The following is a 20,743-nucleotide window of genomic DNA, read 5'->3' on the forward strand; positions in this document are numbered from 1 at the left end:
GGAAAACCTGGGCCAGTGGGAGAGGATAGTTCAAGGAGAAGAGCCGTGTGCGTGGACTCCATGTGAGGTACCAGAGCAGAGTGAGCTGCTGGAGACTGGACCAGTCAAAGTGGACAACTGACTCAGCCTGAGACCTTCAGCCTTGAACACGACACCATCCGCACCCTGCCAGAGACACTGCACTTCGTTTAGAACAGTCCTACTTCCTCTGGAGATGGGAGGGAGCAGAGAGGCCAGGCAGGAGAGGTGATATTCACCAAGCAACTAAAGGAAGAATCTAAAAGAGACAAAGCAAAACAAGCGTTACCTCAGTGGGTGACAGAGGCTATAGACTCTAATTATAATGGCTCTCCCAGGATGCAGGATTCGATCGCCTCAAATCCGCTCTGTGTGGGACCGCCTTTGGTCTGAATGGACTTCTTTAGCTTCGAGTTTTCCTCGGATGGTTGCTTTTTTTTTTTTAATGTTTAGTTTTGAGGTGAAATCTAATTTGTTTTTCAAATGGTTGCTTTTGTGGTCTTATATTTGAAGAGGCCTTAAAATCTGAACCTGCAGTTCCTACTAAATGACTTGTAACTGGAGAGGGTTCAGGTCATCTGAAATGGTACTTTAATTCCTGCTGTGATCAAAACATCGAACGCAAGACCTACTTGGGAGTTTCAGAGAGACGGTAGGGAGCGTAAAGGTGCATGAGGCGAGGCCGAGCACGTTGGCAGTCTTGTTGACGTGTTCTGTTCGTTTGTGCGAAGATGTTTTGCAGTACTTGAATGAAGAAATACAGCCTATTCTATGTGGGGAGGGGGTTGGGGGGGAGGAGAGAAACAAATCCTGCAGTGTATCCGTCTGAAGTAAGAGAGCTGTTGTGACGAAAGAAGCCAGATCATTCTGAACCTTACTGTAGTCACACGAGAGTCACAATGTTCCTCTCTAAAATCTATGACCATTCAACCTGATGTACAAATCAGCTTTTGATCCTCTTGTTCTCAAAGTGCAGAACCTTGGGCAATCCACTCATTTCTAAGGCAAACAGTAATAAATGTTCTCAGCATTGGTGCATTGTGACTCTGTAGTGGCAGGAACACAAAAGTAAACCATAAATTCTCATTAACAGTAATATTTAATTAGTAATTATAGACTTCCAAAATGCCCATTGCACTCTCTTAAATAGGGCTGTTTATTGTTCATTTTTATATTACTGTCATATAAAGACTTATGCACAAGATGAGTTCAAACTTACACGCCTCATTAGTGCTTAGTGCTCTTAGTCCTCTGAATTTGGAGAAAGTAATACTACTGTATATGTAGGACAGGAAAGAAAACAACCACTATGACGAATGCAGTCTGGCTTGCTACCATTTGTGCCCAATTGTTTGTTTGTTTTTTTTTTTTCTTTTTTTCTTAAGGGTATTTTTTTTTTCCCTAAAAGCAACACATGGCACTCATGATTACTGTTCCAAAACATTCCATGGCCTTAATATTATAAGGTTCTATCTGGACTAAGAATAAATAAGAGACAGAAACTTATAATAATAATGTCAAGATAACTAGAATGATAGTGACATGAAATACTTACTTATTAAAAGTTCACAGTAATGTCTAAAACATCTTAAAGCAATAAGTTAATATTTCATCAAATAATCATGAAACATTAATTAAAAGCATGGAATGATATATATATGGATAGTGATGATTAATAAAATTGAGTAATAAAAAACTTGAACAGTCAAACCCTCCACTTAGTTCAAGTTAAAATGATTTTAAAACATTTCAAACCATTATGTGTATGAAAATGAAACACTGTGTTAAAATAAACACTGTGCTCTTAATTTTTTTTAAACAATATATTCAAGTGAGATGGTTAATCACATGATTAGGCTACATTTGAAAACATGGCCAAAGATAAATTAGAATGAGGAATCACCTATAAGGCGGAGACAGTGAGTTCTCTGATTAAATGGTTTGTTACGAAAATAGATCATGCATGGTTTGATTTGGCTTGCGTTTCTGTTTTTCAGCCTGTAATATGTTGGGACATAGCCAGCGCTCTGAACGCCTTCGTGTAAATCCTGCAGAACTGATGAGTGAATGTAACCAACACAGTGGCAAACTGCTTAACCATGTCTGTTGGGTTTTTTGGGGTACCAAAGGAGTACACTGTCAGATATGTGTGTTCATGTGTGTTCATGTGTGTTCAGTAAGTACAGCTTCCATTGGAGTGTGTGTGCGTCACTGTTTTCTTTTCTTTTTTTTTCTCTTCTCTCCATACTTTTGGCACATGTGCAACGCGTGTGCGTGAAAATGTGTTTGTATTCAGAGACGTAAGCTACACTTTTATGGTGCTACCTTAGGTCTTAGGCAGCCATGCACTTTCAGATTGTGTGTGTATGTGTGTGTGTATGCGCCATAAACCCTTAAAACAAGAATTCTCAAAGAATCTGAGTTAAGAGGAACTTCACAGCATTATCCACCTCAGTGACTGAGCTCATCCACAGCCTGTTTTTCTCCCCTCACATGCACTATGTTTAGAGACTCTTAACATTGTATTATTATTATTATTATTATTAATACTATTATGTTGTCCTTAATTTTATTATGGTTCCTATTATATTGCTATTATTACTGCAACTATCAATGATTATTAGCATTGTTATTTTCTTAATTAGAATTAAATTTTAAATTAACTTATATTTTTTATACAAAAAAGTTAGCATTTTTGTTTTGTACAGAGCAAAGTTGTGCATCATTAAAGTGAATGGTCATGTAGACCCACTGTTGCCCAAGAATAATGAGGAATGTCTTGACTGTAAATATAAGAGCAGTACTTTTATTAAATATTTCTGGAAGAAAAACTGTGTAATATTTACTGTATAGATTTCTGTAAGTTTTGCAGAGGAAGTGTACGCACGTCGTTTCATGTAAATAGACAAGAGCATTATTTTATGTTGGGGATTCAAATGTTTTAGCACCCCCTAATGGTCCACCAAGATCTAGTTTTAACTACATATTAGATATTTTCAGCAGCACTAATAAAAAATAATCTCTCCAGAGATTGTATATTAAAGTAGATCTAAATTGCTATTTTCACATCTAACTGTGGTTCTATGAACACAATTTATGCTATGAAAGCACATGGGCACTGAGCAAGTGGGAAGCTTAAGGTTACAAACCTATATAGGCAAGACTCAACATGGCAGGGCCTGCTGCTAGACACCAAATACAACATTTGCTGCTCTTGGGAATACAAACTGATTATTTAAAAAAAAAAAAAAAACACTGGTAACTAGTACAAGCTAAAGACCTCTCCAGTCATCTGGACATTCTCCAAGCACTGCCAAATCCCTAGAGATGTACAATGACATCTATTTTTATGACATCGTGGAAAAAGAAAAACAAAACCCACAACCCAGCTAAAAGAAAAAAGCCAAATTAAGCTACTGATACCAACAACATAAACACCACAGACTTAAAGGTCAGCGTACTAGAATCAGTAAACTGAACATCCTCACAATATTAAGACAAGAAATATAAGGCCTTGACTTTAGATATCATAATAAAGATAATAAAGAACTTAAGAACTCCATTAAAAAAAAAAAATCACCACACAGATGGAAACTGTAAAGAAAGAAATTAAAAAGATACGAACGAGACGCACGAGAGACAACCTAATATTAGCAGGAATACCCGAAAGCACACCAATATCTTTTCAAAACTTTCATGAAACACAACCTAAAGCTTCTTGCTGAGGCAGTTACAAAACATCAGATTTCACAGTGTCCACCATCTCTGAGCCAGACCACACAATCGACCCAGACCCATCATCCCACAGGTCAAACAAAAGGAAATGGCCTCAGTGACTAGTTCCCCCATGAACAGATGAATGGCACAACATACCGTATCCCCTGTTCAGGCAATCTGGGAAACGTGTTTTACTGGTGGTAGAAAAACTACATAAACTCTACATGAAAGTCCAGGTTTCCTTTTGTTTGACCTGTGGGATGATGGGTCTGGGTCGATTGTGTGGTCTGGCTCAGACATGGTGGACACTGTGAAATCTGATGTTGTAACTGCCTCAGCAAGAAGCTTTAGGTTGTGTTCCAATGAGGATCAACATGGGAAATGAGAGACTTGTCTGCAGCCTTACCGTCTTACCTCCAACCCCCCACCCCTCCCACCCCACCCCAATTGTTTTGAAATTACTACTGTAATTTACAATACTGTATATTTTCCCAACAAGTGCAGATCAACAATTCAATCATCTAGCCACATAAGAGCACTAGTAGATATGCAACTCAATAAGCAGGAATACAAGTGGCATTAGCTTGTCAGCAAAAAGAAACATACTGTAAATCATAAAACTACAAACATCTGTCTATAAAAAAAACTAAGCTGTCTGAAAAAAAGAGCACAATAAACTTAAAAATAATCACTTCAATCAAATCTATTATGCATCATGCAACTAAGATGAGGGGTGTTGCAGTATTTATTCACAAGAATCTGAGTCATCATTAACATGTCAAATAAGCAATTAAAACATAACACTTGAAGGCATGTATGGCCCAAATTCAGATGATCACTCATTTTTTTCATAATTTTTTCTCCATACTACAAGAATTCTCCTCAGCATCAATTATTATAAACAAGACTGATCTTCAACACAACCTATGACACTGGCACTCATCGGATGTAATGAAGCATTTATATGACCAACTTTGGACTTAGAAATATCTGGAGATTAAAAAAAAGAATACATCCACAAAAATATACATGTTTTTTCTCATCAGTTCACCACTCCTCTTTAGTAAAGTACTTCCTTGCAAGCAAAACCAATGATTCCCCAGGAATCTCACCCACTCTTCTCTGGGAAACAGCAAAAGCAGTAGCAGTAATGAGAAGGAAGATTCTCTCATACTCTCTCAAAAAAAAAAACAACAGAACAAAAACTGAGACACCTACATAAATCCCAGAGACCAAACTTCAAAAGAAATAAGAAAAATATCCATACTAAAACTCCATGCTAAATAATATCAACAAAATAAAACTCAATTTCAATAACGAAGTCTCAGTTATAATTATATAGAACATGGTAATAAATCAGGAAACTACATAGCAAATCAACTTAACCAAGATCAATTGTATTAACAATTGAAGACACAACTGGAAATATTATCCATAACTCAATTGCTATAAACACCACCTATTACTCTATACACCTCCGATAATGAACACAAATATAGAAAAAATTCAGTATCACTCCCCATACTAAACAATGAGCGACAAAGAGATTTAAAGTCCATAAGGGTTGAGATAATGCCCTAGCAACTCCAAATCACTGGGCACAAATGGCTTTCCAGTTTAATTCCATAAACATTGTTGGACAACAATTTCACCACTATCAGAAAGGCACAAAAAAAAAGAAAAAAAAAAAATACAGCATCTATCCCACCACACATGGATACTGCTTTAATTTCAGTACTAACCTAACTCTGTACTAGCCACCACCCCATTTCACTAATCAACACTGATATTAAAATCAGCAGCAATGTATTAGCTTCCACAATCAAATCTGCTGTCTCATCTTATTAACCCAGACCAAACTGGCTTAATTACAGGAAGACACTCTCAATGGTAAAAAATTCTACACTATTATAGTGTCACGTCCATAAATATTTGGACTTTGACAAAGTTGCTGTTGTTCTAGCTGTCTACCAAAGTATATTAGAGTTGAAATTAAATCTAAACCCAGTGAGCGGCGTAGGAATTACAGTACATTTTATATGCGGTCCTCAAAAACCTCCCCAGAACAAACCCATCAGAGAGATAGCAAAAACATTAGCTGTGGCCAAATCAACTACCTGGTACATTCTAAAAAGCAAGAAAGCATTGTGAGTTCAGGAACGGAAGACCATGAAAAAAACAACAGTAGTTGATTTCCCAGCTAAATAAATTCTTTCCCAGCTAAATAAAAACCTGTTCACAAAAGTTGGCCATATCAAGAACACCCTCAGTGAAGTAGGCATATCTGTGTCAAAGTCAACAATCAATAGAACACATCGCCAGAGTAAATACAGATGGTTTAAGATCTAAAACACTGGTAAGCCTCAAGAGCAGGATGACCAAATTAGAGTTTGCCCAAAACAAACAAACAAACAAAAAATAAAAATAAATTTTAAAAAACAGTCTACACAGTTTTATCCTATGGACAAATGAGACAAAGATCAACTTCTACCAGAATGATGGGAAGAGAAGAGTATGAAGAAGGGAAGGAACTGCTTGTCTGAAGCACACCACCTCATCTTATGGCATAGACATGTATGGCCATCAACAGAACCGGTTCCCTTGTATTTACTGATGTGCCTGCTGACAAAAGTAGCAGGATGAATTCCGACATGCACAGCTCTATATAAAAAGCGCTGTAATTCCTACAATGTTCACCTGATATCGATGTAAATACCCTCAAATTAAAGCTGAATGTCTGCACTATTCATTATTTAATCTCAACAGCTAAAATAAACACTGTCAATGTCCAGATATTTAAGTACCAGACTGTACTATCTCTAGATGCAGAAAAAGCTTCTGACAGCATGAACTGGACTCTTCTCTTCACAGCTGCTATACAAGAAATTTGGTGTTGGGGAATAATTTCTTCACTGGATCAGAGCACTATCATTTACCCAATAATTACAATTGGAATAACCTTACAAAACATAAGAGAGCAGGAAAGGATGTCCACTCTCCATCCCCTTTTGCTTTGTATATACAACCACAAGCTGCAGCAATACATCAAAATGACAACATTATGGGTATCAAAATATGCAGATGATGTGATGCTGTTCCTACAAAACCCAACCAACTCGCTCAGAAAGGTGACTAAGGAACCAGCTACATTTGCAATGATATCAGATTACTCTATGAACAGGAACAAATCAAAAATTATGGCACTATATTGAGATAACTGGAATGCTGCTTCTCAGAAACGAAACACCAAATTCTCTTTCACCACAAGCAAAAGCCTATAATCTATCTAGTAATAAATATTTCCGCTAGGCTGTGAGAAGTATTCAATCTAAACTTTGTAACAGAAGATGACCTAATGCCATGCACGAAACCACCCAATATCCCTGAGGTCCCCGAAGGTATTCAAACTCAATTTTTCTTTTGGCAAATCAGTTAGGGTATCTACTTTGGCACACAGCTAGCTTATTAGCTCATGAAACAGCAATGTCTATGGTCAGCAAGAAACAGTAACTTGAAAATATCCCCAAATCTGTAATGGTTGGTTATGGAGGCAGTGTGGATTCCCTGTAAGTTATGACACTGATGGATAATGGGTGGGGGAGGTGTGCCAAATACGTCAAATAAGAGAACTGTACTCCAACAATAATGCTGCAAACTTGTCTACACGCCGACATCAGACTTCTATGTTGGTCAATAGAACTAAATGAAAACAGGAAGCAACTCACATCTCTCTGCTGCATTCAGGCACTCTTTCCTTGGTGAGTACTCAGTATAGATGAAATGCAGGATTCAAAACCTCATCTATTACTACGGAGAGCTACCGGACTCTGTCAGCACAACTAACAGCAAAATTCCAATGTACAGCTTGTGTGTCGTTATACGCTGCAAATGGATAATGCAAACACTGTCATTATTAAGCTTAAATTATTGTGCTTTTATAATGTTGAAGGTTTTAGTCAAATGAAAAGCTAAAACCTATACAGTGAGGGAAAATAAGTATTCAGACAATTTTGATTTGATTGGATCTCAAACTGACAAGACCCTGAGCCCTGAAAAGTTTGCGGGTCGCCGGTGGAACTGAAGCTTATATCCCTATAACAAGGTCGACAGGACCCACTGGTTCAATCTATTACTACAGAGAGCAACATTTCCATCATGGATGGGCTCCATGGGTGTCTCCAGCAGTGGAGAGTGTCTTCTGTAGGCCAGCCTGAGGTATGCACAGATGATTAGCCAATGAGCAATGCCATGGCAGCTTGGGGTGTCACATGTCCGCTTTACTTGCTTTTGCCTTTCGCCAGAAGCCTTTACTCTTCTTTCTAGGGTTTCTTTGGCCATAGGCCCAAAGAGTAACTTACCATACCTCGTGCCAGCCTAGAACCAGGCTTGGGGAGAGGCACTATGCATGCCATCCTAAGTCTCCTACTGCAGTGCAGTGTCAATCAGTTCCATCAAAGAAGTTTCACTTCCTTCTGACTAGAGCTCCCAGTCCAACATGAGCAGCAAAATTGCCAGCAAGTTGCCTGTGCACCCCTTGCATATGATATTCATCAGAATGTCATCTTTTTGTCTGCACTTGGGCAGCCTGTGTCTTAGCATAGGATGAAATTAACTACAAAAAAAATGACTCGGCAGAGGCATATATGCGTGTTAATGGAGCCCACAATAAACTGAGAGGATAAAAGGTAAACTGAGAGGTAAGTGCCTCATAAATTCATAAATATAATTCATAGCTAACTGAAAAATTAAGAAGTTAACATGAGTAAGTCTATTGCCCGGACAGATTATCTGAACAAGAAAGGTCAAGAAAAAGCATACCATGTACAAGGCAAGAAGAATAAAGGGGACATATAACTGTTGACAATGGCATTTTATAGCAAAATAATGTCATATGGAATTTATACTGGACAGTACCTAACCTTACCACTGTTTTATTGACTACTTTATTGAGAACATCAATATGATCATCACGATGACATCAGCTTTCTGATGCCTTTCTTCACAATGGATCAGCCACTGTTTTCCATTGCCAAAAGAATCCAGTGGACATGGCCAGATATGCCTGATGAGGACAAGATTGTGGTAATGATGGGAAGACTTCACACTGAAATTACTGTGATGAAGTTAAGCTGCTTAATGGAAGCGTATGGACCTCTGTTCTTGTTCAATCAGTCAAATTCACTACTTAGGGATGTGCTGAAGCTATTCTCAAATAATCTCATTTCACTAGGTCAAGATATACACATCAAGTTACAGCAGCTGCCCTACATGTGCTGCATACCTCAGCATACATTGCATCACTTGCATCCACAGATGTAACAAATGGATATCAACACACAGAGCTATCAAAAAAGGCCAGCCAAATTCTACAGTTGCAGTCTGTACTGGAAGATGGTACAGGATCCAGAACTACTTGCACTGCAGTTTGTGTGGTCTCTCCATGAAGGGGACTTTCAGTTATATGTCCAGTGCCTTGGCAGGCTTGTGCCATAGATGTTCTCTTTGGATCACATGAACTATGCCAGATGGTTCCCAATCCATATCAAGGATATGGCACAGCTTTAAAAGCAAAATCCATCCAATCAGTAGGAGTTTGATAAGTGTCATTTTGTTGTCCAGAATTCAGATCTTATCTTTAGGCCCATGAGCAAATGAATGAAAAGATTACGGGTGAAGGTGTTCTAGGATTGACTGATAATCCCACTGCCCTGCAAAGGTGGAAACTCATATCAAGTTACAAGTCATGCAAAGTCAAATCTTGACCAGACAGCCTCTACACAGTCTCAGTTCCCTGGTTGCTGTATTTCAAGACATGGAAAGCCCCTTCACTGAAGACAGTGAAGACTTGATAGCATTTTGACATAAAAGAAGTCATAACAAAAGAAGCAGTAACATCTGTCTGGACTAACAAGAGTATTGACCAAACCCAATACAAGACTTACATCAAAGAAGGACTTGTGAAGTGTTCAACATTAGTCACTGACACAATCGCCAAGAATAACAGGCCTTTGTTCCAGAAGTCCTCAAGCAAGAAGTCATCTAGAAATTCATACCAAATTTCATCCCTGAAGAGCAATGCTCCAGGATGTACACCTCCTGTCATCAAGGAAAGGGGATATGGATGAATTTTTCTGATCTTATATGCTGCCTTGACAAACTAAGCACCTCAACCTCTTTTGAAAACCCTTTCTGTTGAAGCCAGAATCCTTAATGGATCAGTAATAGTGAACATACTGCCAACAGGAGCCTGCTCAAAATTTATCTATGCTCACAAAATCATCTTGCTTTACACAGACAAGAACCTGCAATCAACAAAGCACCTAGATATTGTCTGGGACATACATCATTAATGAAAGCCTCAAAGGTTATTCAAGACATAAAAGGGGATCAGAAAATCGTATCATAGTTCAGGGATCAACACCCGTTCCAAAAAAATGGCACCATTTCCTCAACACTTACAATGCACTTACTATATAATATAATATGCATTGTTTGCATATTATACATAAGTGTTGTTATGAAACTGAACATTGTAATATTAAAATTATGAAAGACAAGATACAAGTACAAAATTGGTATCAATGACCTTTTCTCTTAATTCTTATTTGTATCTACAAACATGCCTGTCTGTAATTGCAAGATCAGAGGTGTCAAATAGCACTATAACAAACATGTAAATATGCATATCTGTTGGTGCTTTTAACTGACATGTCTGCCTTTATAATATACATTTAGTCACCAAGAACACTGTCCAAATAATGGCATGATATAAATTTCCAGCAACCCTTTTGAAAAATGTATTATTTAGCCCTGACAATGACGTTGGATCACCCATGTCCTCATCTTATCTGAAAGAGCACCCAAAAAAATATTTGTAAAAAAATTTTAGCACTTGTTTAAAAAAGTGAATAATTTTCCGACCCATTATAAGCAGGGGCAGACTCCTGGGCTTGAACCATTGTTGGTTCAGCACAAAACAGACAAAAACCACAACAGATAATAACCACACAAAACAGAATCAGAAAACATAAAATTGTCCAAAATAAGATGTCATATGTTCTAGAGGAGGTGCATAATATTGTCCAACTAGTTTTAGAGCAACAGTCAACCATGCAGGTAAGAAAGAAAAAAAGAAAGAAAAAAAAAATCACAATGGCATGGCATTAGCAGATTATTTACAATACAATACAAAACAGCTATTACTCAGCCACTCATATATTAAATGTATCTGACTACCATTTTCTATTTCTATAGCAGTATTATTAGTAATCATATTTATGTAAAAATGCATTACATGTTCATTACAAATTATAAGATTTTATTTATGCTCGACTAGTGGGGTTTTTATGGGTGCATGTTGTTTTTGGAGCCATTTTTGTAGGCAATAGTTGATTTGCATTTCAGAGCTCATATGACCCTACTGAAATCAGGCGGGTGGTAATTAGTTTTTTTCCCCCAGAACTTAACGCGACGGTAATGGAAAGGTAAGGGACCGTCAAAAAATGCATGACACAGACACCTGTGTAAGATTCGATCACAACTGTACTACATTGCAGGATATCTGACTTACTGTAGTATTAGAGTATGGATACAGTACAGTGGGATTTATGACTTACAAGTGCAATATCACATAAAAATCTGAGTATAGTAATAAAATCACACAGGAAAAAAGTACAAATCCAGAAACTGAGATTTTAAGACACTGACAATTTTAGTGATTAGCCTGCCTAGTGGGATTTATGACTGCGTAATATTACATAATTTTTACAGTATTAAAATCATATTTTGAAAACAGTAATAAAAATTTAACAAAAAAACAAGAACAAGAACATTTACTGATTATTTTATTGAGTAGTAAGGAAAGATTTTAAAGGCAGTCTACCAGTTTGACCAGCTTGGTCTGTTTTGGCAGCTTATGAAATCAAGCTGGATTTTTTAGCAGTACAATATTACATAAAACATGTACAGTATGAGTACAATAATTCTTTTTTAATTATTATTATTCCAGTAAAAATCCAGAAATTGATATTTTAATATATGGGAAGTTGTACTAGTTGCCCAGTGGAATCAATGACTTACTACAAGTGTAATATTGCAAAAACATTTTACAGAAATAAATCTTTTTTCTCTTTAATAAAAATCACAAAAAATCCAGATATTGAGATATTGAAGGTGGTAATAGTTACCTAGCAGGCTGAATGACTTCAACAAGTGCAATGTTACATAAAGGTTTTATAGTATGGGAACAGTAATAATATATATATATATATATATATATATATATTAACGATTACATATTGCACATGTCACACACTAGGTAACTATGATCAACATCTTAAAATATTAAATTTCTGTTATTTTTAATATTCATTATTACTGTACTCATATTCTAAGACTTTAAGGCATTTTATAAGCCTGATATGCTGAAGGGTAGACGACTATAGACGCTTACATAGTTGTCCAAGTCATGCACTTTTTACACGGTCCCTTACTGACGCCATTACTATAAAGCAATATTGATCTGCAGTTCTCGAAGATTAGCACCAGCAAGCATTAATAGGAGAGCTTTTTAAAATATATTTAGCTGCAGTTCTTTGTGTGTTCACTCCAGAGTGAGAATACACACGTTTTTATCATCTTTGTATGTGTATTTCTTGAGAAATAGTAAACTCGAACATGCAGCAGATACCAATATAAAAGTCTTAACAATAGTTTGGCGTGCAGCTCGCGCGCTCTTCACCAGAAATAGCTGAACTTCTGAAAATTAAACTTCATCGCAGTAAAAGAGACACACTCTAAAATGAACCAAACCTGTACATAGCCCACACAAAACACACACACACACACACACAATTTCACATCAGCTGTAAACAAACAACAACCTGGCCCATCAAACAAACAAACAAAAGCCAAAAACAAAGAAAATACCAAGTAGCTCCTTACCTTGTAGAAGTTACGCCATCAAATCATCGAAAAATCCACCCCAGTAAACACCAGGTCAGCAAAATATATACATATATTATAATATTCTGCGCTACACTATCATTATTTTCCGTTTTCCGACATTAACTCAATTAACACACAACACCTGATATCAAAGCCCACGTGACCGCACCTGCGTGCCAAACTTAACCCAATAAACACGACACAAATATGACTGACGTACAGGTAAACCAATCAAAGCACACATTTCCACCAGCTAATGAACTTGGTCAAGTCAGCAACAATACTGAAAATCTAAAAAAAAAAAAAATTTTAATTGTTTTTATTTATTTTTAGCCCCGCCCCCTTTCACCCCGGGGTCCTGAGCTACAACCGCTTGTGCATAAAAGCAATGAAATTTCTCTGTATGGAGCTCTACTGATAAATGATTTTAAACCAAGTGAATGTAGCATTTAAATCATTTACTAACAAATATTTAAACGAATAAATCACTGCGTTTCCGACTTTGACCACGTGACTGGAAAGTAACCAATAACAGCTTGGAACCCGCTGCCATAGCAACCTGTGTTAGAAGCTCCCAGGTGCTGGTTAAGCTGGACGCCCAGTTTAACAGGCGAGTAAACAAACTGTATTTTAATTACATTATAAATATTTTTAAATGCTTATTTAAAACCAAATTTTACAACGGTTAATTACTTCAGCATAAATACAGCGAGTTTCCTTATGTGTAAGAGTATTGTAGACACTTTTTTAATTGTCTTTACTTTCTCATTTGCTTTATTAGCAACTTTTAACTGTAAATGAAAAACATATATTGTGATTAATTGTCTACCATATTTGTAAAAATGATTCTCATTCCCATTTTCACACTGTACAGATTGGTGTTTTGGATGATTGACTGGGGTGGGTATTATTTGCAGTTACATAATAATACATTCTAGGCTGATGTAGTATATTAGTAATCAAAGAGAGAACATTCTCCCAGACTTGCTATTCAGATCAAAACCTGTGATTTGAGTGATACTGTAACAGTCTGTGTGTGTGTGTGTGTGTGTGTGTGTGTGTGGAATGAAATACATCATTCATTCATTCATATTCAGGAAACTCTTTATTCTGGTCAGGGTCGTGTTGGATCCTGCGCCTGTCCCGGGAATACTGGGCGTGAGGTGGGGAAACACCCTGGACGGGATGCTAGTCCATCACAGGACACCATGCACATGCTCATACACACACACACTATGGGCAACTGAGCATAGCCAATTTGGACATTAGAGGAAAACCACACAGACACAGAGAGAACATCTGAAAGTCTAAGCAGACAGTAACCCAAGTACAGGAACCAGGGACCCTCGAGCTGTGTGGTGACAACGTGACCCATTACGCCATCGTTGTGCCACCACATCACCCCTGAATGAAATACAATTAGATTTATAGACAGTCAGACAGATCAGTCCACCCACCTCTACAGTCACAGGTCAGTTTATCAGGTAAAGCGGTCATTAAGGTGTACAAATACTGACTGTGGTCTGCCTGCTACCCCATCCCGTGGAAAGAAACCACCATATAACCACCACAGACCATGGTGTTGGACCATTCAGCACAACAGTGACATCTGACATTGTAGTGTATCGAGTACTGCATTGTTGCTAGTGTTTTAACCACCTTTTTAATGTTTTATCCATCCAGCTAACCGCAGTCCGATGGTCAGAACCAGAAAAAGCACTGGCAGATGATTAACACACCATGTGAATGGAAAAAGCTTTAGTCTCCTACTGTAAACCTACAAGGTGGACCAAGAAGGTAGGTATATGTAATAAAATAACCAGTAATAACACAGTGTTTACTCTTACTAGTGCAGCACACACTACTATGTCAGTCCTGTGCTGATGATGATCCACTCAAAAGTTGAATTCTCTTCTGTACTTTATGGCAGCTTTAGCCATGTCTGTATCAGGCGGCCAAACTCCGAAGCGCTCAGGCAATCAGCGCGAGTTGAAGGAACTTCTGCGTAGTGTGGAAAAAGCGCACAAAGCAGACATCCAGACCTACAGCTCAGGTCACCTGGGTCCTAACCGCCTCACTCATAAACCCCTCGACTGCAGGCCACGCAAGCCCATTTGGAACAAGCCCAAGTGTAAAGACATGGGCCCTTCTCGCGTTCAGGAAAGGAGCAAAATGGAAGCTAGCGTGGAAGAAACGATTGACGTCCTGCACAGTTTCACCATAGCCACCACGCAACAGAAGCCTAGGATCCAGGAAAAGCCAGAAAGTCCCAGTGGGGAATTGCTGACCGCTGATCTGAGAGGAGCTCTGGACAGGACAGAGGTAGCTAAGTTGAGAAAAGCAAAGCAGGAAACTTGTGCAGTGTCTGGCATGGTGGAACAGGACAGCTGCTTGTTCACACACTCACACGAAGCTGGGCTCACCTGGAGGCAGCACTTTGACACGCAGGTTTTAAGGACAAAAGACCTGACCACCAGGAAGTGTTTGAGTGGTAGAGAAGCAGCAAAGCGGCATGAGCGCAAACTTCAGCAGGTTAGAATTACAGATATAGCTGAGTGCAAAACTTTGCATAACCTTACTTTTTACATATTCTTTTATTAATGCAAGTAATATAAACGGACAAATTAACAGATGCTTATATAAATGTGGACTATTCCTCTTGTCCCTAAGGACTTTTTCTCAACTCTCCTGATGTTTGTACTGGATTTTTGCAAATCTCTCTGTTTAGTTATTAGTCTTTAATTCCTTGGAATTGTCCATGTTTCTTCTTTTTCTGAATTCCCTAAACACGGTTATCTTTTAATCCCTCTCTCCAACTCTCTGAAAGGCCAAAATTTTCCTTTTATAAGTCTTGTGAAATGTTTTCCTGGCCCATTTGACTCAAGAACATGACCTTCCACATAAAACTGCTTGCGAGTCTGTTTTAAGTCTTATTTATTTTATTTGAAGGTTCCAAGTAAACATTCAAATAAATTAACTTCATACAGCAATGTCAAGTGTGTTAATGAAAAATAACTAGGGTCAAACTTAAATGCAGTAATATTTCAGATTATGTTTTCACCAGGTAATGCAATTATAGAAACATGGAATTCTTTTTTGTACATAAATTGTAAAGCAGTGGTATAGTTTTTCTTTTTATATTTATATATATATATATATATATATATATATATATATATATATATATATATATATATATATATATACTCAGAAGCCATATTGGGGGCACTGTCATCTCATGAGCTTGACTGATGTGTTCGAGGCTCGGCTAACGTCTGTGGTTCAGTACGCAGACAAAATTATACTGTACTTAGTCATCTCAGAGGACAGCAAGAGACTGATGCATATTTCCGACAGAGGAAATTGTTAATGTGTGTGTGTGTTAGGCACTGAGGAAACTTCCTGCCAGCGGAGGTCCCTGCAGAGAGCGCCTCACAGTATTTAGTGATGTCTTTGATGACGTGTGTCACGGCTCACCTGCATTCGGCAGCGTCCTCCGAGAAATCAAGGTGAGACACTGTTAACACACACACACACACACATACGTGAAACATACACGTCATACACTCACATCTTTGACTAATGAGTAAATGAGTTCCAATGATTTACACAAGAATTAGTTGCATTAATGTTAACCGGCCATTTTAGTCTTACATTCTTAATTAATCTAAGGTTACTTTTAAGTATAAACTACTGTATGTGGTGATCTGTTGTATCCAGACAGAGTATGATTTGTACACGAAGTCACTCCTTTCCTCCCAGTCACCTCTTCAGGATAAGGTGAGAGCTTTACATTTCAGATCTCAGGGGAAAAAAAAAATCTTAGCAGTCAATAATTATTGTGCGTAAAAGGCCAGATTTGGTATTTGCATGCAGCAGAAATGTATAAATAACAATGAAACAAGACACTCTCTGCTAGCATATGGTCATGACACCATTTTGGAAGTTCTTGATTAGAGTTAATTAGATACTGAAATCAAATCTATAAAATACTTTGATATCTCAGCGGTATAATTTAGGATTATACCTTGCTAGTAATTTAAGTACATTTGGTATAACTCTGATGTTTGAGATAGCCGTCAAATCAGGCCTGATTCCTCAATCACTGGATGATGTGTGTGTGGGCATGTGTTGATATCTTCTTGTGGACCAAATGTTCTCATAAGAATAGGAATATCTGAAAGTTTTGGCAACTGGCTGGTCCCCATGAAGAAAACCGCTTTATCTTGCTTTTGGTTACTGAGGCTAAGGTTAGGATTAGGTTTAGGTGTAAGCATTACATTGATTAGCATTATTAGTTATGTCAATGGAAAGTCCTAACAAGGATAATAATACGAACCTGTGTTTAGTCTGCATGTACCCCCTTCGGAGTCTCCACAGAAGCAACAGAGTTAAAGGAAGCAGCAAAGCGAGTGTTATTACTGGAACAGGAAGCCTGGAGAGCTCTAGAGGAAAATGACAGGTATTATTTTATAAACATTTTGATTTCACTGTGCATGTTGCTCAAAACAATTCATAGAAGATTGTTTTTTTCCTTCAGAGTCAGAATAGAGTATGAAGATGCTCAAGCCAAAGCCTTACCAGACCAGAAGGAAAATGGTACAAAGGACTACAACAGATGTTTTCCCATAACCCTAAGCAAATCTTTCAGCACACCCCTGACTCACCATGTTTTCTGTCACACAGATGTTGTTTGAGTAACCCCAACTTTATATACACTACATGGCCAAAAGTTTGTGGACACCTGACCATCACTCGTATGTGCATTTTGAACATCCCATTCCAGATTTAGTCCCCGCTTTGCTATTATAATAACTTCCACACTTCTGGGAGGGCTTTCCACTGGATTCTGGAGCGTGGCTGTGGGGAATTGCTCATTCAGCTACAAGAGCATTAGTGAGGTCAGGCAATTGTGTGCTTCCAACTTTGTGGCAACAGTTTGGGGAAGGTCCACATATGGGTGTGATGGTCCAGTGTCCACATACTTTTGACCATTTAGTGTCGTTCTGCCAAGTTTACACAGACAAGAATACTAAATAGTTAATACATAGTCCTTATGACTTCACAACAGTTAGGAATGAAGCTATAATTTTTTTTAAATAATATTTACCAGATGTTTACATTCAAAAGTTCAACAACAATAATCATCAGCTTACTATTTTTACAGTACTGTGGTATTTTATAACTCATTACATAAAAACAAATTGTTGGGTGCTGTTGTTTATAGATTTTTTTTTCTCATGAGGCAGGGGGGTCAGAAAGCCGCGATACTGGTCAGTGTGATGAGGATGTGTTCTCGGGAGTGAAGCAGTGTGAACTGTCCTCCATCGCTCAAGTGGAGGCTAAGAGACAGCAGGTGTGGGAAGTGTGGAATGAGGTGCAGAGGCTTCAGAAAGACATCAGAGAGACGATGGTGTCCACTGTTACCACCAGCACTCTTGAGAACTGCATCAGAGACTCAGAAGTTCTGTCCTTTCTGCATCAAGTTAGAGTATTACATTGTGCCCTGGCTAAGAGATGTTAAGTACTGATGTACGTTTGTCTTTTTCTGTCTCTAGGATGAAATCATGAACTTTGCTGCTTCAAATGTGCTTCTACAGAGAACCAGTAAGGTAAAGATGGACAAGATGGACACTTTGAGAAGCTTGTCATTCTGCTTACGTAAATCTCAAGATTGTAAATATATAAAGAATCCAACAACCTGTTCAAAGTGTAGATCATATCACATGAAATAAACTGTGCTTTCCTTCCTTTAAAGGATCTCAAACAAAACATTTCAGTGGTCCTGAGCAAAGCAAAAGTCAGCGAGGAGACAAAGAAGTATGTCCTGTTTTCATCTTGCTTTACAGACATAACATGTCTCTGCACAGAGACTGAAATAATAGTAATACTTCTAATTTATATAGCATCATTTCAAGCTCCTTGCAGATTTGTCCAGGTTACCAACACTTTGATTTCTCTCTTTTACAGGCAGGTTTGGGAGGAGATATGGACAACACTGAATGGACACGAATAGGACACAAAAATTGGCCGCTTTGTTACTCTGACTTCTGTTTAAACATCTCCGAGGGGTAAAACTATTTTAGCTCTTTAGTGAATGTCAAGTGTGGTAAACTAAATAAAGAGGCAACGGTCTTGGATTGCACTCCAGTCTCACAGGACAGGAAATGGCTTGTCACTCTGATGTATGCTGTTTTTCTAAAAAAAAAAAAAAAAAAAAACAAATACTGTCCTCTTCTGTAGCTGTTTTTTTTTTTTTTTAACTTTCCTGCTATACATTATACATGTATATATATGTACATGTATAAAATATATGTCAGATTTAGAAGGAGTTGATCCTTCATACAGAGTATTTTCTCCTCAATGTTAGTTGAACTGTATTCAGTCAGGAAGAAAGTATAATGCCCACCTGTCGTTACATTGGAGTATCGTTTTGACCAATTGGTTAAGGAACAGACTTGTCACCATATTCTGTGAATGACTCAGACTCTTTACAGGCACTATTATTCTTAAGAGGAGTAAGAACAGAGGCAAAGAACTTTTGGACTAATGGGAGAGTGTGTAAAGTTGTTGTCACTAGAAGATAAAGTCTATGGGTTATCAGCCAGACACAAGGATAAAGTGAAGCAATTGATAACATCTCTCTTCTTACACCATGTACTTTTGGAATCAGCAACATATCAGACATGGTGACAAAGAAATCTATGACTAGGCACTGAGCACGTGCCTTCACGAAGAACATTTACTGCAGCCAGCAATTCCAAACAGGCTGCCCTTTGACCATGTGCTGGCTTGCAGTGATTGTGTGTTTATGTTGTTCACCTGTTTAACCACTAGATGTACCCCAAGCCTTGCCATTGGATTGCAATAAATTGGCCAACCCAATGACTGCACGTTGCATACTGTAACACAGTTTTACCTTTAACACTTTCAGTTTAGATTGTTTTGGTGTTCACCTAAAAAAAAAAAAAAAAAAAAAGTACAAATAAACATTTTTTTCCCTCAAAGGTGTTGAGTTTCCAGTGCATGACTGTACTTTATCCAAAGTGAAGGAGAGATGACAGAATTAGGGTCTTCAGCTAAAGAATATAAAATGAAGTGGCTTTTATATTAAAAGAAGAGCAAGATCTAAAAACTACAGAGAAGATTAAAGAGGGTATGTGGTTTTAAACATGCTCTCTCTCCTACCCTTGCCAAAAGTACTGCTGTGTCCTTTGACCTTAGCACCAGCCAGTGCCTCGCTGTCTGCTTGATCTAATCGGGGATCAAAGTCCTGTCCGTGAGGCACTATCAGTCGCAGGCTGTTTCACTCTTTTATTCCACAGACACTTGTCCCACACTAGACTCCGTGCTACACCATGTTCTCTCGCTGTGCCCTCGTTCTTCTGCTCTGCCTCTCCACAGGCCTGGCTGCCACGCTCATCCCTCCTGCTTCTGCCGAGGAGCTTCCGTCAGCTCCTGAGGCTGCAGCAGCTGAAGAGTCAAACATGAATACAGTTGTAGAGGCTGATGGCGTTGAAGCAGCCCAAGCTGATGCTCCTGCAGAGGTAAACCAGGCCAGAGATGCCGCCAGCACTACCCAAAACGCTGAGGAGGACTCTGAGTGGGGCCTGAGCTCCATCAGAGGCAGCTTTCAAGCCGTCAATGGGTATTTTGACTCACTGCTGGAGCTGATGGGAGGCCGCGATGGCGTGTGCCAGTACCGCTGTAGATACGGTAAGCAAGCCAAGCTAAATGTTGATGTTGACAGAGCTGTGACGTGATTCCAGTGAATGGCTTGGTTTTACTTTGTGTCAATCACACCACTCTTGGCCATGGACACCCCGAAAAGTCATGCTGACAAATCTGAAGGGAACTGAGTGGGCAAAGCTTGTTTCTGGTTTTCATTTTGATTTGATCAATGCTCGTGTGTTGGTTCATTAAACTAACACTGGAGAGCCAGTGTTAAATTTTTGCTAAGTCTTACAAAACTATTGCCTCAGAGCAATATTATCTAGCAGCACTGTTATATAACAAAGTAGATAATATCAGCTTTATGCAGACAAAGCTCACAGTCATTGCC

The 20,743-nt window shown here is 38.4% G+C and overlaps 3 protein-coding genes and 1 long non-coding RNA gene across 12 annotated transcripts in view; 3 read left to right on the plus strand and 1 right to left on the minus strand.

The window, feature by feature from the left end:
* The window catches only part of pde10a (phosphodiesterase 10A), a 103,498-nt gene extending 100,649 nt beyond the window's left edge, over positions 1–2,849 (plus strand). For all 3 annotated transcript variants that reach the window (XM_026939542.3, XM_026939536.3, XM_026939540.3), the window contains exon 22: positions 1–2,849. In XM_026939542.3, coding sequence (XP_026795343.2) covers positions 1–121 — 121 coding nt within the window. In that variant the 3' untranslated portion in view covers positions 122–2,849.
* LOC128318012 (uncharacterized) lies at positions 138–20,009 on the minus strand. 2 transcript variants are annotated; one of them, XR_008301421.1, is made up of 4 exons: positions 19,870–20,009; positions 17,021–17,126; positions 16,159–16,198; positions 138–277 (listed from the first exon to the last, which is right to left on the minus strand). It is a non-coding gene; the product is annotated as an uncharacterized LOC128318012 (long non-coding RNA). The 2 variants fall into 2 exon arrangements; XR_008301420.1 differs by lacking the exon at positions 138–277 and having other exon boundaries at positions 16,062–16,198.
* Positions 13,114–19,820, plus strand: LOC113542058 (uncharacterized protein C6orf118). Of its 5 annotated transcripts, none has more exons than XR_008301419.1 (11): positions 13,119–13,291; positions 14,365–14,478; positions 14,612–15,213; positions 16,068–16,190; positions 16,402–16,461; positions 17,031–17,280; positions 17,931–18,145; positions 18,240–18,293; positions 18,440–18,501; positions 18,652–18,752; positions 19,690–19,820. XR_008301419.1 is itself a non-coding variant. In XM_053232527.1 (11 exons), the coding sequence occupies exons 3-11, from the start codon at positions 14,620–14,622 to the stop codon at positions 18,695–18,697; spliced, it is 1,326 nt and encodes a 441-aa protein (XP_053088502.1). In that variant the 5' UTR covers positions 13,122–13,291; positions 14,365–14,478; positions 14,612–14,619; the 3' UTR covers positions 18,698–18,826. The 5 variants fall into 5 exon arrangements, 4 of the variants coding, with proteins under 4 accessions (XP_053088499.1, XP_053088501.1, XP_053088500.1 ...); XM_053232527.1 differs by lacking the exon at positions 19,690–19,820 and having other exon boundaries at positions 13,122–13,291; positions 17,031–17,143; positions 17,222–17,280; positions 18,652–18,826; XM_053232525.1 differs by lacking the exon at positions 19,690–19,820 and having other exon boundaries at positions 13,120–13,291; positions 18,652–18,826.
* Positions 19,889–20,743, plus strand: part of pla2g12b (phospholipase A2, group XIIB) — a 3,081-nt gene continuing 2,226 nt past the window's right edge. The window contains exon 1 of one of the 2 annotated variants that reach the window (XM_026939322.3): positions 19,889–20,397. In XM_026939322.3, the coding sequence (XP_026795123.1) occupies positions 20,040–20,397 (358 nt within the window). In that variant the 5' untranslated portion in view covers positions 19,889–20,039. The remainder of the gene's footprint in view (positions 20,398–20,743) is intronic. The other variant, XM_026939321.3, reaches the window with a different exon arrangement.

This window comes from Pangasianodon hypophthalmus, chromosome 3 (assembly GCF_027358585.1).
Source record: "Pangasianodon hypophthalmus isolate fPanHyp1 chromosome 3, fPanHyp1.pri, whole genome shotgun sequence".
Taxonomy (NCBI): Eukaryota; Metazoa; Chordata; class Actinopteri; order Siluriformes; family Pangasiidae; genus Pangasianodon; species Pangasianodon hypophthalmus.